At 39.1% G+C, this 18,203-nt stretch overlaps 1 protein-coding gene across 2 annotated transcripts in view; it reads left to right on the top strand.

The window, feature by feature from the left end:
• Window positions 1-18,203, top strand: part of agbl4 (AGBL carboxypeptidase 4) — a 549,929-nt gene that overhangs the window by 330,624 nt on the left and 201,102 nt on the right. For both annotated transcript variants that reach the window (XM_065248477.1, XM_065248476.1), the window contains exon 5: window positions 5,750-5,966. In XM_065248477.1, the coding sequence (XP_065104549.1) occupies window positions 5,750-5,966 (217 nt within the window). The remainder of the gene's footprint in view (window positions 1-5,749; window positions 5,967-18,203) is intronic.

Below are 18,203 nucleotides of genomic sequence, written 5' to 3'. Positions count from 1 at the left end.
CCTTTCCAATTGTTCTAGGACTCGAATTCTTGATAACTTCAGGGATCAATCTTGATTTTAAGAACTCCACTTACACTCTACCGGAAGAAGGTGATACACGTCATTGTTTCATAGCTTCTTCACTTTCACCCTCAGTTAGCCTACATATTGCACTGCCCTCAATAACAACGCCTTCCACCTCTCATATCACCATAAAGGAGATAACGGATCAAGCTGAAGTATCCAAAGCACAGAAACGTCAGCTAGAAGGGCTAATGCTTGACTGGCCTACTGTGTGTACAGATTCTTTAGGGCACACCACTTTGATTCGTCATCGGATCAATACCCTCAATGAGATACCTGTACGTAAGAAAGCCTACCCTGTTTCAGTAGACAAGCAAAAGTTTATAGAAAAGGAAGTGGAAAGCATGCTGGACAGAGGAATTATAAGACCTTCTGTTTCCCCTTGGGCAGCCCCAGTGGTTCTGGTACCTAAGAAAGATGGTAGCACCCGCTTTTGTGTAGATTACAGAGCACTGAATTCCAAAACTCCATTGGATGGATTTCCAATGCCCCAAATTCAAGATATTCTAGAGTCCTTGTATGGAGCAACCATCTTCAGTACTTTAGATCTTAAATCCGGTTATTGGCAAGTAGGAATGGATGAGGATAGTATTCAGAAAACAGCCTTTGTGATCAAAAATGCTCAATTTGAATTTCTCCGTCTTCCCTTTGGCCTTAAAAACTCTGCTGCTACATTTCAGAGGCTCATGAACAATGTTCTGAAAGAATACCTTGGAAAGTTTTGTTTCGTCTATCTCGATGACATTGTGGTATATTCGAAAACCATTCCAGACCACTTTCAACATCTCAAACAACTCTTTGCAAAGCTGGAAATCTCAGGATTGACACTCAACCTCAAGAAATGTTCTATGATGCAAAAAACTATCACTTATCTAGGACATGTAGTTTCTGAGGAAGGGGTACGTACTGAAGCTTCTAAGGTCAAAGCTATTCAAGATTTTCCTGAACCTAGGAATGTCAAAGAAGTGCACAGATTTGTGGGTCTTGCAAGTTGGTACCATCGCTTCATTCCCCATTTTTCAGAACGAGCAGCACCGTTACATGCACTGAAGGCTAAGGATGTCGCTTGGAATTGGACAGCAGAATGTCAAAATGCATTCAATGATCTCAAAGAGGCCCTACAAAAAACACCTATTTTAATGCCACCTGATTTCACCAAGGACTTTAAGGTACAGACAGATGCTAGTGATATAGGACTGGGAGCTGTACTAACCCAAGAGTTCGATGGTTTAGAACATGTCATTGCCTATGCTTCACGACTTCTGCATGGAGCAGAGAAGTCGTATTCTACTGCAGAAAAGGAATGTTTAGCAGTAGTGTGGGCTGTAGAGAGGTGGAGACAATACTTGGAAGGAAGGAATTTCGAAGTACTCACAGATCATTCTGCTTTGACCTGGGTGTTTAATCACCCCAAACCCTCATCACGTTTGACCAGGTGGGCTTTAAGGCTGCAAGCTTTCAATTTCACGGTGAAGTATCGTAAGGGATCCTGTAACGTGGTACCCGATGCTCTTTCCAGAGGCATACCAATACAGGAATTAACAGGCCACATCGTATTATGTCAACCTAACAAACCAGATTCTAACTTACCTGTCAGCTGGGATGAGATAGGGAAGGCCCAAAAGCTGGATTCTTCATTACAGGGTATGTGGGATTTGGCCAAACAACCTGCTTCAGACACTGACCGCATGGCATACATCATACAGAATGAGTATTTATTTCGGAGAGTACCCGACAAGCAGCTTGGATGTACTTACCAGTTGATCATACCCACATCACTAAGAGAAGCCTTTATGCAATTTGCTCACTCCAATCCATTGAGCGGACACCTGGGTAGAATGAAGACATTAAGGAGATTACTGGACAATGTCTATTGGCCTGAGGTTCGTAAAGATGTTTGGAACTTTTGCACTCAGTGCAGGACATGTCAAGCCTATAAACCAAGGATTGCGAAGCTGTCAGGATTGCTGCAATCAACCCCAGTGGTGGAACCGGGACATATGTTGGGAGTAGATCTGATGGGTCCTTTTCCAAAAAGTGTACGGTCCAATGAATACTTGTTAGTCTTTGTGGATTATTGTAGTAAGTGGGTAGAGCTTTTTCCTCTACGTTCTGCAAAAACACACCTCATAGCCAACATTCTGACTAAAGAAATGTTCACACGGTGGGGAGCTCCAGCATATTTAGTTTCGGATCGTGGACCTCAGTTTACGTCTCAGTTACTTAATGACTCTTGCAAAAGATGGGGAGTAGTACAAAAGCTTTCCACAGCCTATCATCCTCAGACCAACCTAACTGAAAGGGTTAACAAAACCTTAAAGACAATGATGGCATCTTATGTTCATGATAACCACCGGGAATGGGACAAGTGGATTCCTGAATTCAGGTATGCAATCAACTCAGCCTGGCAAGAGAGTACTGATCTCACTCCGGCCGAGATCGCACTAGGACGCAAGTTGAAGGGTCCACTAGAGAGACTAATCCACAAGCCACCCAATCCTGATCATGTAGCCCACAGCACACTGGAAAAGCAGAGAGCTCTTCTAGAACACGTGAGGAACAGGACTAGCCAAGCTCAAGAAAGACAAGCCAAATACTACAATAGACGCAGAAGATCTGAGTCTTTTGAAGAGGGAGATTTGGTTTGGGTTCTCACTCACCCTCTGTCTAGTGCTGCTAATTCCTTCATGGCCAAACTAGCTCCAAAGTGGCAAGGTCCTGCAAAAATCTTAAAAAGGTATAATAATGTTAATTACAGAGTATTGATGTTGGATAATTCAAATCAAAGGGATACTTACCATGTTGAAAAAATGAAGAGGTTCTATGGAACTGTTTAAAGATTTTCTTTGAGGGGACGGGTGTGTAACAGTTATACTGTTACTTAAGTTCCAGAATATATATATATATATTTTTTGGTCTATGCTTAACCCGGGCACAGGGGGGCGCTCTGAGTACAGGGTGGCCTGATAGCTTCAAAAGGGTAAGAGAAGAAGCATTAGACAGGAAGTGGTGTTGTCACATGGAAAACTTTCTCGGCTTTGTTTGCCACTGTGTTTGTAACCTGTTTGAGGAACTTGTTGTTCTAATACTCAAACGTAAGTAAATATATTGTAAATAGAATGTGTACATTGTTTGTTGAGTTTGTAAATCTGAATATGTGTGGTAATTTGGTAGCACTTCTATTAATTGTTTGTTTGTATAGAGGTTTATCATGTGAGCACATGGAAAAGGCAAATATAAGCAACTCAGGATTAAGGGATTCTACAAGCAACTTATTCAACTCACGCTGGTTGTGACATCTTCAAGGTCTTCAGAAGCAAGCTAAGATGCTTTGGTACTGATTTACTGAACACTGTATATTCAAGGGACTAATTTCATTGGACTATCTATGAACTGAATTGATACTGAAACTTTCTGGACTAAATGATTATGTGTTTTCTACTCATGCCTGTTCCTACTTGGATGTACATGTCTACATATGAATGAATTTAATATATTATATATATGACTCACATAACAGCAATGGTCTCTGGTCCCTCAATTTCTTTTGTGTGGCATTACTTAGTATTTTGAGAAGTGTTACAACGTGATGTACTAACATGTACATGTACAGTACTACGTCCGAATTTCATACTACCCATATTCATACTATATAGAGAATGTGGGGTTTTAAAGGAATATTCCACTTTCATAAAAAAAATCTAAGAATTTACTCCCCTATGTCATCCAAGATGTTTCTGTCAATCGAAAAGATCGTAATTTTTGCAAAAAAAAAAAAAAAACTACCATTAAATCACAACTTCTTGTCTTAATGGAACATTCACATGGGGCGGAAGCGTTAACGCTTCCCATTCACTTTTAATGGTTGACGTCATGCGTTGCCGAACTGAATTGTGGATCCGTCGGCGCCGCGTCAGTGCCTTTGCTCGTGGCAGAAGTTGAACATTTTTTGCGTGCGTCAGCCAATCAGATCGCCTTATGCAAATAACCTAGGCAGAGCCAACCAATTACGTTTATGGAAGACCAAAGCATGTGCTGTGGCCACTGTGATTGGCTGTTGGCCACGTTTCAGACAAGCCTTCCGTCCAGCATTAACGCTTTCGCACCGTGTGAATGTACCGTGATGTGCCAGCAAGACCACGTATTACGTAATCACATCGAAAGGTCACACATGACGTATGCGAAACTATGGCTCCACTGTTTACAAGTGTGGGAAAGAGGACTGTTTCGACATTGTTGTATGTGGAATGATACTAATTATTGTCTTTGTGTCAGTTTATTGTTTTAAATGGCCGGCAAGTGTGCGTTTCACATATGTGACGCGTGACCTTTCGACGTGATTACGTAATAGGTAAAGTCATGCTGGCGCATGACACGATAAGTACTTTGATCGCTTGGCTAAATGATACCCTCGGATGGGATCATTTAGAGCCCCTTGAAGCTGGATTTAAACTGCATTGAAACTGTAAACCGATGAGATCCACTAAAGACCATGTATGGAGAAAAATCTGGAAATGTTATCCCCAAAAAGCTTAATTTCTTCTTGACTGAACAAAGATCTTGAATGACATGGGGGGGGGTAAGTTATTTGGATTTTTTTATGAAAGTGGAGTAATCTTTTAATAGTCCATACTTCATCTATTTCAATACATACTTTCACAGTATGCGATTTCAGAAACAGGGCATATAACCATTCACAACAGTGTAGGATGGGAAAAGCATGTGGTTGACCTTCCTTTGGCATCAATAACCTCCACCAAACATTTCATGTGATGCTAAACTAAACTAAAATGGGCAATTTGCTTTGTGCTTTCTGAATGGCTCTCTTGAGGTCATACCAAACCATCCCAAACAGATAGGGGTGAGTCTCAAGTGACTGGGCTACTCCAAAATTTGTATGGTCTTCTGTGGGTGATGTGCTACTTTGCTTTGGGTCACTATCCTGTTATCCATAACACAACATCTGTTGAGCTTCATTTGGCCGGCACATAACCTGAATAACTATGGGAATTCATTTATTTCTATAGGATAAGTACAACAACTTGACACTGATGAACCCTCCTTCATGCTTTGTACAGATCACATTAAACTATTAAATATTTTGGCAAAGACACTTGCGTAAACAGTGCACATCATATGTATGTAAGGTTCAAGAGAAGAGTAGAACAAAGTGTGACTGTAGGGCTGTAGGTTTTAAATAGACAGTTTTTTTTTTGCTTATCTGTGGCTGCATAGGAGCATCTGTGGTATTGACATATAGATAGCATCTCTATATGATCTCTCTGTCTTTTTCTCTCTGTCTCACCATCTTTTCATCATCTGCCTTTTTTTAAAGGACAGGTGAGAAAGAGAAGCTGAGTGTTTAAATAAACAACAGTAATGCGAGTGACTATACGGGATGCAGGGGAGTTGCATTTCACATTGATCGGCCTGCAAGTGTTTATTCCTTATTTTTTCTCACCCTGTCTTTTCTCCTTTGCCCTCTCTAAAGTGATTCATATTATTTTGCCCCACCCACACAGTGTTGTTTCCATCAGTTGAAAAGTTTCACAAATACATATTCATATTCTTTTATCAAATAGTAACCCTATATTTTTACAAGCACTGTTGAACTGATCAATGATGCTTATTTAGAAAGTAAATAGAGTCAATTTTGATGTCATGTTATCTTTATTTTTTGTCACAGGCAAAGACTGCCCGCCAAGAATGTGTATTACTACCGCTGCCCCGACCACCGGAGGAACTACGTGATGTCGTTCGCCTTCTGCTTTGACCGCGAAGATGACGTTTATCAGTTCGCTTACTGCTACCCGTACACCTATTCCCGTCTGCAGCATTACCTGGCCAGCCTGGAGCACAGAAATCTCGATTACCTCCGACGGGAGCAGCTTGGCCTCAGCGTGGTTAGTCGCTGCATGTGTTTACAGTACATCTGTCTGCTGTGTACAATTTCTATTGTGCTAGTGACTTTATATAACCGCTATGCATTGCACGCTCATTTTCTTTGAGGAGATGGACACATGTAAATGTAAGCAAGCATGAACATGCGTGCATGTGTGGGATCTGCACAGGTACTAGATCATTCACAGTGCCCACAGGCCTGTCTCTGGTCTTATCAAATAATTGTAGAGGAAAAACTCATTAGGAATGCTCGAGAGATTAAAGCCTCTTTTAGGGCCTTCATCACTCTCACGTTTGTCAGGGAGAGCCAGACAGGGAAAGCCACTGATGAAAGCACATTTATTGATAAGAAATATGGCATCAATGTAAAAAATGAAATCAATTTCACATGAAATGGGATTTGAAAGGGCAAGTACATCAGGAGAAAAATACATGGCAAAGGTATATGTTAAAATGTTGCAAGGATAGAAACAGACAGATACAGCTGAACTTTACAAATGTAAAGTGTAAGAGGGCTAAACATTAAATTCAATAGCAGTTTATGAGCATTTTGCAAGGTGCACTTTTAGATTGACAGCAGCTGTGCCTGTGAAATGATCATGTATTACACTTGATTTCAGTGTTCAGCTCTTTTACACTTTTTTCTTTAAACTAAGTAAAAAACTGTTTTGAGGATGTTATTCAAAACAGTGTATACAAAAATACATGCCTCTTGTGGCATTAAAGGATTAGTCAATTTTCTTAAAAAAAAATCCAGATAATTTACTAATGTCATCCAAAATGTTGATATCTTTCTTTGTTCAGTCGAGGAAGAAATTTAGTTTTTTGAGGAAAACTTTCCAGGATTTTTCTCATTTTAATGGACCCCAATTCCTAACAGTTTTAATTCAGTTTAAAATTGCAGTTTTAAAAGACTCTAAACGATTTCAAACGACGCATAAGGGTCTTATCTAGCGAATCGATTGTCATTTTTGGCAAGAAAAAAAAAATGCACGTTAAACCAGAACTTCTTTCTCTTCTTCCTCCAGCTGTGTGATGCGCTAACGCGACCTCACGTAATTGCGTAATGGTGTCAAAAGGTCACGTGTTACATATATGAAATGCACATTTGCGGACCATTTTAAACAATAACCACAAAGAAATTAATTAGTATCATTCGATATACAACAGCGTCGGAACGGTCCTCTTTCTCCACATTTGTAAACACTGGGGTGTAGTTTTGATACGTCATCCGTGACCTCTTGACGTGATGACGTGTTACGTGAGGTCGCACTGACTCGTCACACAGCCGGAGGAAGATGAGAAGTTGTGGTTTAAAAGCAGGGCTTAAAAACGAAAAAAATATCAATCTTTCGTTCCTTGAACCGGTTCAGAGCCCTGTTTAAAAGTGCATCTTTTAAATTTTTCTTGACAAAAATGACAATCGTTTCATTAGATAAGACCCTTATGCCCCATTTGAAATAATTTAGAGTCCTTTGAAACTGCAATTTTAAACTGCATTAAAACTGTTAAGTGTTGGGGTCCCTTAAAGTCCATTAAAATGAGAAAAATTCGTCGGAGCCGATGGTGTAGTGGGCAGCGCTCCGACATATGGTGCAAACGCACTTCCGGCGACCCGAGTTCGAATCCCGGCTCGAGGTCCTTTGCCGATCCCAAACCCCTCTCCACCCTGTACTTCCCTGTCTTCTCTAAAATCTACTGTCTATCAATAAAGGCAAAATGGCCCAAAAAAAAAAAAAGAGAGAAAAATTCTGGAATGTTTTCCTCAAAAAACATAATTTCTTCTTGACTGAACAAAGAAAGACATCAACATTTTTGAAGACACTGTGTTAAATAAATTATCTGGATTTTTTTAAGAAAATGGACTAATCCTTTAAGTAAATATACATTAAGTATATCGATACTTGAAATATTAAAGAGCACCTATTTCATTGCTTAAAAAAAAATATTTGGTGTATTTGGTTTAATAAAATGTATTTGCATGGTCTATGGTTAAAACACATTTTTTTCCACATACCGTGCATTTTTGTAAACTCGAATCAAGAACCTTCTTTCTGTGAGACAACAGTGTTACCTACTATGCCACCCATCCTTAAAGTCGCCATGACAGCGGCTTAGCTTAGCTGACGACTGGCATATTCCTGTAGGCGGAGTTTAGCCAAAAACTTTTATATTGACATCATTCAACCGGGAAGTAAAGGGCTGTAGTATAAACCGGATGTTCTCTGTAGTGTTTAAAAAGCGAATTCTGTTAAATTAAATATATCACTTGCCTTTTCAATTTTGCAGGCATTATTTATGCTCTAACAGCAACCTTACACACCAACTAAAGTTTGAAAAATGGGATCACGAAAAACAACCGCTTTAATAAGAGATCTATTGATTACAGCCAAATTAAAACTTTTTGGTAATTAATAATTGATTTTCCCCCATTAAGTTAAATAAGTTTGATGTCAAATCTGTCTTATCTAATTAACCGAAGTAACACTTTTGTAACAATAGCCTTAGGTAGGTTTATTCTAAGGAAATGTTCATTTGGTGGACAAATCAAATATTTGGTTTTCACCTGTGAGTATGATATTCATCAAAGTCTTATCACTTCATGTTATTGATGAGGTTATTACCGCTTTAGGCACGAGGACACTGCGTGCTTCATAAGTAGATATGCCCGTGACTGAATCTCTTCTATGCCAGCAGAAATGATGCCTAGCTTGGTTGGGAGTGTGTTTCAGGATAGGAATCTAATAAACAAAAATGAAATGTACAGTTGTTTAAACGTTATGAAGAAATTTATCAAACAAGACAGCCGAATAGAAATGTTATTGTCATCGGGCCAGCTATGAAAAATGTTTTCCAAAGTGTATCTGTATTCCTGCATATACACACACACACACACACACACACACACACACACACACACACACACACACACACACACACACACACACACACACACACACACACACACACACACAGGTCCTTATATATCCTTATTTTTGTTTACAATATTTACTTTTTACTATTTGTCAGCTTTACATTTCTATTAACTCTTTCCCCGCCAGCGTTTTTTTTTTTTAAGTTGCCAGCTAGCGCCAGCATTGTTCATGCTTTTCACAAAAGTTTAATGCCTTTCAGAAAATGTTCTACTTAAAATTTATAAACATAAAATATATTAAATGAAAGAATAGACCCTCTGCTTTCAAACAAACAAACAAAAAAAAACATTTCATCCTACCTTCATTAGTTCTCTTTTATCACCTCTCAGATATGGGTAGGTTTCTTCAAAAACACCACATTTTGAGCAAAAGCTGAGATAATTCCATTTCTGTGAAGGAGTTTTGATAGAGATCAGATGCGGAGCGGTCCTCAAAACTTACACGGACATACAGTCATTTGCCCTAGGGCGATACTTCCGGGTTTTATACGTTGCAGAAGAGCCACCTGGTGGATAGTAGCGGTATTGCGAAAAGCCGGAAATACTCGTCATTGACAGGGAACCGTTGCTGGCGGGAAAGAGTTTTAATTGTCTGTTATGTTTACATTCGAAGAGCTCAGATTGTGACTTTGAGGTTTTTTATGTAATGCAATGACATTCATACATTTCTACATGTGGCCTAAAGGCTATTTCTTACGCGTACAGTACGTTCTGTGACAGTGCGGATGATGCAATATACGAGTACTTGTACCATACCCGCAAATTTTTGATACCTTGCGTACATTGTACATGTAGTTTGCGCATGCACCAACAGGTCTATGTAGTATGTAGCCCAGGAGATGCATTGCATTTTGTCGCAATGCGCATGCGTTGAACATCTGTGTAACGCGTACGATTAAAATTAACTATACTTTGCAAGGCTGTGCGTTTGACCGTGCACAAACGTTCACGTACACGCTAAAAACAGACTATACTGCAGGCTTAAGTGTCCAAAGGTTAAGTGTCACCATTTCATTAGAATGTAGAATAAGCCTCCTTATGCAAGACTTTTATAGTTCGTATAGCAGTCAGGAATAAAACAAGAGTGAAAGTATCGGGCGGGGAGAAAAGGAGAGTGAGCGAGAGGCATCGAGATAGAAAAAGAGAGAGAATGTATTTGTATGCATGGGCATAGGGGCATTTTATGGCCTTATTTGTCTTTTTATGTCCTCTGTTCTTGGGTATGTGGCAGTACAACACTCTTAATGACCTGCAGAGATGAAGGAGAGAAAAAAAATAAGAGAGAGAGAGAGAGAGAGAGAGAGAGAGCAGGATGAGACTACAACAGCTTGGACTGCAGTAGTAAAACACTCACTGGTGTAAGAAAGACGTGATGTACTTAAAGGCCTTGTGAGGAATTTAACACACACATGCCACACACATTAGCTGAAGTCTGGATTTTGTGTAATACTGGGATTATTTTCTCGTGTCTCTCATATCTTTTAATTTCAATGAGGCAAGCAAAAAGACGTTTAGTACATCTCAATTACCTCTTTTGCTCAGTTAATCCTTCGCCTCAGAGGGTCAAACTCTTCTTGTAAAACTCTCCCATTTGGCGAGGAACACATTAGGACGAACGTTACGATGAGATGCAAAATGCAGAAAATGGGATTTGTGACTCACTGCTCAGACAAACACCAAATCAGGTTTTGTTAGGTTAGCGTATTGATGTTTGTTGGGGCCATTTAATGAAATGTTTGTCTGGACAACCCCAAATAACATTCAGACCCTTAACCCGACTGTCATGTTGAACAGCAATCGTCACATTTGTTTATTGGATCTTTACTCATCAAAGTTGTCTCAAGACAGGCAAGCATGGCAGTTTGTGACAGTTACTCCTTTTGATGGATGATTATGCATGGAAGCTTCTTCTACCATCAGCTCTTCTGCCCATTTTGAATGGCGAGTTTGCATCAGCGAGTTTGTGCAAATGGAGAATGAAGATGTTTTGAAGGCTGCGCATCAAAATCCATTATCCATATACGAGCGTGAAACGCTCAAGCCATCTGAATATTTAAAAGAGATCAAACTCAGATCTGCATTCGGCGCTCTGCGCAGATATGCATAATTTAGAGGTGTAGCGTATCTTACAGATACATGTACAGTACAAGCAGTGCAGTCTTTCGGAATTAGAATTCCCATATCTAATTAAATATTTACACATTAAATGGATAAATGTTTAGTTTACATAAGTGTAGAGGTCCTGGGGGTTTTACGGCAGGGCCTGCATGGCATCCACACCGTGTAGTATACTCAGTAGGTTTCTTTAAAATCAGCATCTCTTGTGTGTTTGTTTTTTCAGTGTTGTGGCAAGGTTTTTATCTCCCAAATCTATAGTGCTCTAAGTTTAATTTGACATATTTTAACATCTAAATCCATTTTGCTGTTTTTCTCCTGAAATTAGAGCAGAAAAGTTGGCATATTCCGTGTGGGCCTGGTTATGACTCCGATGACCTGCTGTCTAGACAATACTCCCATGTTTCCAACTCTTCTCTCATGCAACCTTGAGTCTGGTCATGCTGGCAAAAAGCCCGTCAATCTCAATAGAGAGACCCGTCACGTGATGCAAGCCCACTTCTTTGCGGAGGTTGTTGTTGTTGTTGTTGTTGTTTTGAATTCCTCTCGTAACGTAGAGCGGGAGATAGAGACAAGGCAACAGTTGTGGATCTGACAGGCTACTAAGAGCACTTATTGCAACAAAGAGCACAATCTCATAGACAAGCAGACAGACTGGATACAGCCTGAGGGCTTGACCAACACTCTCTCCAAATCATATACCCTCTCTTTCTCTTTCTTTCTCTCTCTCTCTCTCTCTCTCTCTCTCTCTCTCTCTCTCTCTCTCTCTCTCTCTCTCTCTCTCTGTCTTGTGTCTCTTAACATAAGTAATTACATATGTCAATTCATAATTTAAAAATATAGACTGTCATTCAAAGTCTTTATTGAAAACAATATCTAAGATTTAAACTCTCCATCGACCCTAATCTCATTTAGACCTTTTTGGATAAAAAAGCTAAAACATAAATTACTAATAAATGCTTTTGGATTATTCATTGTTTACATAATGCATTATTTATTGGTCATCAAACAAGCAAATATGTGCCATGTTAACCCAAGGTCACATTACCATGCCTACAATGACACACATATAAAATGTGAATAATACTTCACTTTCGAGAACACATTCACTATTATTTTGCCTCAATAAACTCCTAATTTACTGCCTTAATACTAAGTAAGGTAGTTGTTGTAACAATGTAATGTTGATACGCGGAAGGATTAAGAGATGAAGGATTTGGGACTTAGCCTACACTCTTAAAAAAATGGTTCTATATTGAACCAGAAATGGTTCTATCACCCACTTCATATATGGAACCCTTTTTTTGGTAAAAGGTTCTATTGGCCAAGTATAGAACCCCATGGTTCTATATAGAACCTCAAGGAACCTTTTGTATAACTTCTACAACATAGGGACTGAGTATAATACTGTACTGTAAAAAAATCTTTGCTGCCTTAAATATTTTTGTTGAATCAACTCAGATTTACAAGTTATGTCAACTAACTATTATTTATCTTGAAAAGAGATGAGTTGCTATAATATAGTTGAAAAAAGTGAACCTCAATCTATATGTTATAACAACTTATCTGCAGTTATAACAACTCATCTATAGTCAAGATAACTTATAGTAATGTAAGTTGAAATTACTTCTAATACTAAGTTGCTTCAACAAAAAAGCAAATAATTTTTTACAGTGTGCCCAAACTCTCAAACAATTATATCTTAATATATTTTAGGTCATTTTTACCATAAAACAAACTAAAAATAAATAAAGAAAAACTTAATTTTAAGCTGATTTAACTTGAAATAATTAGTAATATCAATTGCTCTGTCTAGCATTTCCATTTAGTTAACCAAGTTACTTTTAGTTTTATAATGGCATTATAAAACAAAATTCTTGACTGACTAGAAGTCATCAGGGTTCACCACAAAGAATTATACCGGCCTGGTCAGGCCAGTGGTTCCAAAATTTTCACTGGCCCCACCAAAAAAAGATTTTTTGTGTCTAATTGCATACTTTATTTATCATTTGTTAAGACAATTGGCAATTTGTAATGTAAAATGTAATATGAAATTTCACAATACTCTTATCAGGGTCAGTAGTTCCAGCTTTATCAGAAATGGAGAACTCATATCAAAGGATTCTTGTTTTAAGGAAGATAACAAACCAATACTGTATTAATAAAACCATGTTATTAATATGCTGTTTGATATGTCTCTCGATGCACTTCATTCATACGTCTCGCTATTAAGTTCAGTGGACCAGATGAAGGTAGACCAGTGGTTCTCAAACTGGGGGCCGGGGCCCACAGGGGGGCCGCAAGATGGTGCTAGGGGGGCCCCAGTTTTATGAGATTTTATAAAATACATACATTTTTCATTAATTCTGTGTAATTAAACCTAAAAAAATAAGGTTACTAACCAACAGCACTACTTTGTATACTTTAAAATGTTTTGTCTAATTAAAATGTTCTATTTTAGAACAAAATTGTCATAAATTTTCTTTGGGGGGGCCGCGAAGGAATGCACCGTACACAAGGGGGGCCGCATGCTGAAAAAGTTTGAGAACCACTGGTTTAGACAGTATGCACGGTATGTGCTTTCAGCTTTTCTCACGAGCTTCGACCCGGAAACTGACGGCAAACTATGCAAAACATCACATCACTTTTTGTTTTGTTTTACCCAAGTTAATGTATGCTTTCAAGATGTTAAAAAAATTACGTTTTTGTTTGGCACAATAACAAAATTCTTATCAGTTCTTATTCTGTGAAAAAGCATAAATAAATCATAATATTCAGCTATTATGGGTATTCCTTACAACATGTACTGATAACTTTATGTTCAGTTCACTTGAATGTTTTAGTTTAATGAATATTATAAGCTTAAAAGTTAAATGAAGTAAGTGTATGTGCAAATATTAAGTGATTTTCCTTTCTTTCTTTACGTCTTACAGTAAGTTGGCCATAGAAACGCTTTAGCAAGAGAGCAGTCGGAAACTCAAATAATTCATAATCTGTTTGTGGTATTGTACTTTCGTACTGTTTGCAGTGCATTTGCCAGGATCAGTTTGATTTGTATGTTTGGACTCAGAATGTTGTGCTTTCAAAACCCACCTAGAGATTTTACAAGCAGACTTTTCTCTCTCTGCCTGTTTTATGGCACATTAAGTTTCCATAGGGAACGGCCTAAAGCGAGACTGCCGCGAAGTGGCTGCAGTTACCGTTGTTTAGTGCTACCGTTGTCCAATAAGGTCCGTTTCAACATTCCAGCGAGTGAGAGAAAAAGATTGACGAGATCATATAAATCTATGACTAGTGGAAAAGGCCTTTACCCCAGTGGATAAATCCCTTGTCAGTCTCTTTTCGCACACATTCCCAAAGTAAATATCTGCTTTCCTGTATATTTTTTTATGGTTTACTCTCTCTCACACCTCAGTCTGTGATGTGAGATGGTTGTTACAGAGAAGACTCGGGGCCGCTGACGGCTGATCTGTTGTTCTTCTTCATCTTCTCATCTTTGAGGTTTCCTGTTGCTCAAACGTGAGATGCAGACGCGTCTCCTCCACTGGGACCGCAGCCTTCAGAGGAGCGCTGTAAAACTCCAGGGGCCGCCCGCACCAGCTGTGTGTTTGTGTCTGTGTGTGTGTAAATTACAGCTTTGCCAAGTTGTGATACAGTTGAAATGGGTACTAAAATACAATTTATGCAGTACACAATATTTGTGTGTTGCCTCATTAAACTTAGTTGAAGCGGAAACCTGCATATAATAATTATGGAAATCTGCGACTAGGTATAAGGGTTAGAGTGAATTAGACACGAACTGGATTATTATTAAGTATGCAGTATGCTTAACTCAATAAAATTGAATCTTTTAGACATACTGTATGTACAGTGCAGTAATGTTGACATTTACATTTGTTTATACAGTATTTAAGAGGATATATACATGTGCAATTGAGAGATGAAGGCATCAAGTATACTTATTCCAAACTTATTCACCCAACAGGTAATCTCAAGACCCAGCATTTTTTCGAAATAGAAATATAGGGAAAACCACAAACACATTTGTTCCCTTTCAGTAGTTTTTGAATACGTTTCAGGGTTCCCACGGGTCCTTGAAATCCTTGAAAGTTGTGAATCTGGAGGGAAAAAATTCAAGGCCCTGGGAAGTTTTTGAAAATATACATACATAGATACAGGTCATTAAAAGTGCAGTTTCTGTTCGGAACGAACCAATTGGGAAAAAATTCTGGTTCAAAGCCCTGCTTTAACGTACAGACGTCTATTCAGCCTGCTGTTCTGTCTGCTATTGTTTAGTTGAATAACTTGCCAATCCAGAGTAAATGTCTTTTCTTTGGCTTGGATTTTGTGAAATAATTTTCTAAACAAACGGCATGTAGAGTCCACTGTGACTTATATTTGTTATTTCGTCTTAAAGGCGCTGTATGTAATTTACAGTGGCCTCTAGCAGTGATGTTTCAGATTGCAACCAATAAGTTTACAAGCGCGTGCTCAAACTCATGAGCGACGACGGCCAGACTGAGATGTAACACACCGGAGAAAGCATCACACAACATGCTGAAAACTCAGGTAAATAGTCCTTTAGGGTTTTTGCTTGCCACACTGTGCGATCAATATCGTAGTTAAGTCCATGTCACACTGTACAGTATAATCTCAGTTTCCATCAATGTCAGACTGTACGAGTTTAAAGACTTTTAAAAAGCGGACGCACGCAAACAAACGCGTCCACAGTTTTATGTCATCGATCGACCACGGCTAGGCAAACACGCTAAAGCGAAGGCTAGCAAACCGAAACAACATCTAAAACAACTAAAGCACATAATCGAAATATATTTGACATGCTTTGTAGTAATGTTAGCTTACCTGTCCAAAAGGATGAAAGCCAACTCCGGATCCGTTTTTATACCCAAAACAAAGCGGAGGTTTCTCCATAATTAAAATGCCCTGCCAATGTTAAACCGTGTTTTTGTCCGAAGTTGATCCGATTCACGTTTAGCCTTACGAGCTTCAGCAGATAACTTTTTTCTTCACAAAATGTGGAGTCTGTGTTGTGCTGGGAGCAGGTCGTTTCAGTCTGTTATCAGTGTCGTCGCTGTTGAGCGCAAAGTCAGTAGACGAGGTGAGAGGCTCGGGAGCGCGCATGCAGGTGACGTCACTGGATTTCGCGCCAAATCCGGCCCGGTACTTTCACATTAAAATAATAAAAAAATTAAGAGGTAATAGCAAAACACGCAAAGTGGATCATTTTAAAGTGAGATTACAACCCCTTCACACAAAGGCAATTGAAAAGGGATTAGTTTAAGTAGAAACACTGCGGACAGCTCCTTTAATGACGCATTTTTGAATTATGCGGCTTATACTCCGGTGCGGCTTATAGTCCGGAAAGTACGCTAGTTACATAATCCATGAACATGATTTGTGAGTCCCATCTGACTTATTTCCAGGTTGCTGTGGAGACTACAACTCCCATCGTTCCACTCTCCAACGTATTATCAAGTTGCGACTTTGTTTTTGTATGGCGACCTCTAGTAGCAAAAATTACATATTGTGCCTTTAAGAAACATTTCAGTTCCACTGAAAGTTAACAAAGAAGTTTGAAACATGCAAGATTAAACTAAAATACAACATAACTTCTGTTGAAGGCTGCTTAATGAAGTAATGATTATCAAATTACTTCTCCCAGAGCCTACAACCTATTAGCATATAAAGTTTTGCTTTAGGAGCAAACAGTACATCTAAAATGTAGCATGACCAGAATTAGTCACAAACCAACTTTTAGTTTCTAAGCCCATGGTGTGAACAGTTAGTGTGACCCTACAACCGCCAGCAATGCTTAGTCCATCTCCAACTCTTAAATCAGAAAAAGCATAGAAGAAAATCACCCTTTCACTTCTGGGATTGACTAAGCATTTTAAAATGTGAGTCGAGTTGACCGGCTAGCTGTGAAGGATGAATGTTAAGCAGTCAAATGGGCTTGCGTCTCTGGGTTGATGGAGTGCAGGTTTATGGATGTAGTCAGAGGGTGCTTGGTAAGCACTTTTACCATGCCCAAGCTTTTTTATCCTCTGTCACCAGTGGCTAGTAGTTATAGGAGTGAGTTTAATAACAGCTCCACCAATACAAGGTGGAATGAAATGTGTGTGTGTGTGTGATTACTGTGTCTTTAATGGCCATCTCAAAGTTGCACCCTTGAGCTGTGGGTTGGAGCAGTGTTAGATTTCTCATGTTTCATCGGTACGAGCCAACAGCACAAGATCCGGCGGCTGAAGGCAAAATGAAATTCACTTAATAAATCCCAAAAACAGACGTTTAGTTGACAGAGATGAATTATTTCCTTTATCATATCAAAAAGCGGGGTTTGAGTTTAATATCGGGCACTATTACATAGGATGGTGGTTATGTTAGAGTGCTTCAATGCGAAAGTTATAAATTGCAAGCATTTGGGATTTTTTAATACCAAACGTACATCAAAATTCCCAGTTGACTCTATCACCTGCAGTTGTATTCCACCTGGAATAACTACTGTAGGTCCGCATGGAATCAGTGCCCGCAAAACTCCACAGGAAACCTCAGCGGGGTTTGTTTTTGGATACAGGGTCGTTCATTCCTTGCATTCTTGTTTTTTTATAACGTTTTTTTTTATTTTATCATTTAGTCCAATGTTAAACTCCATTAAGTAGAATATTAAAAAAAGAAAATGTCTGCATATTCTCTCAGAGCCTGAAATACCTTCGAACCTTCTAAAATAATTGGATCCCAGAGTGTCACAGAACATGTGGACCACACATTTATATGCGGTCATTGCTCTCTGTGTGAACGCTGTGGCATCGTGGACACTTTAGACTGAAAAATGGGAAAAAGGATGGCTGGCTGTGAGAAAGAAGGAAGGGGGAGGAAGTAGAGAGGAAAAGAGTGTTGAATCCACAGCCAAACGTTTGAGAGGGGGGCAAGGTCATTTTTTGTTGTTCTAATGGTGACTGGAGCCCCTGCAGACAGAAAAAACAGTAGGAGATCTTGTTCAGGAGCCTGTTAGCAGGAATAAAGGATGGAGAGCTCCTGGGATGGACACATCTCTGGCCTTCCCTTTCTTTACTTTTCTCTTACTTTACGTCCTGGTTTATCTCCGTGTTTGTACACCCCGTGCCAAGATTTAATCAATAGCAGATCTGCCTTGCGTGAAGAGAGAAGG

The sequence above is a fragment of the Paramisgurnus dabryanus genome, chromosome 11 (genome assembly GCF_030506205.2).
Source record: "Paramisgurnus dabryanus chromosome 11, PD_genome_1.1, whole genome shotgun sequence".
Lineage (NCBI taxonomy): Eukaryota > Metazoa > Chordata > Actinopteri > Cypriniformes > Cobitidae > Paramisgurnus > Paramisgurnus dabryanus.
This window is presented reverse-complemented; position numbering and strand designations above follow the sequence as displayed.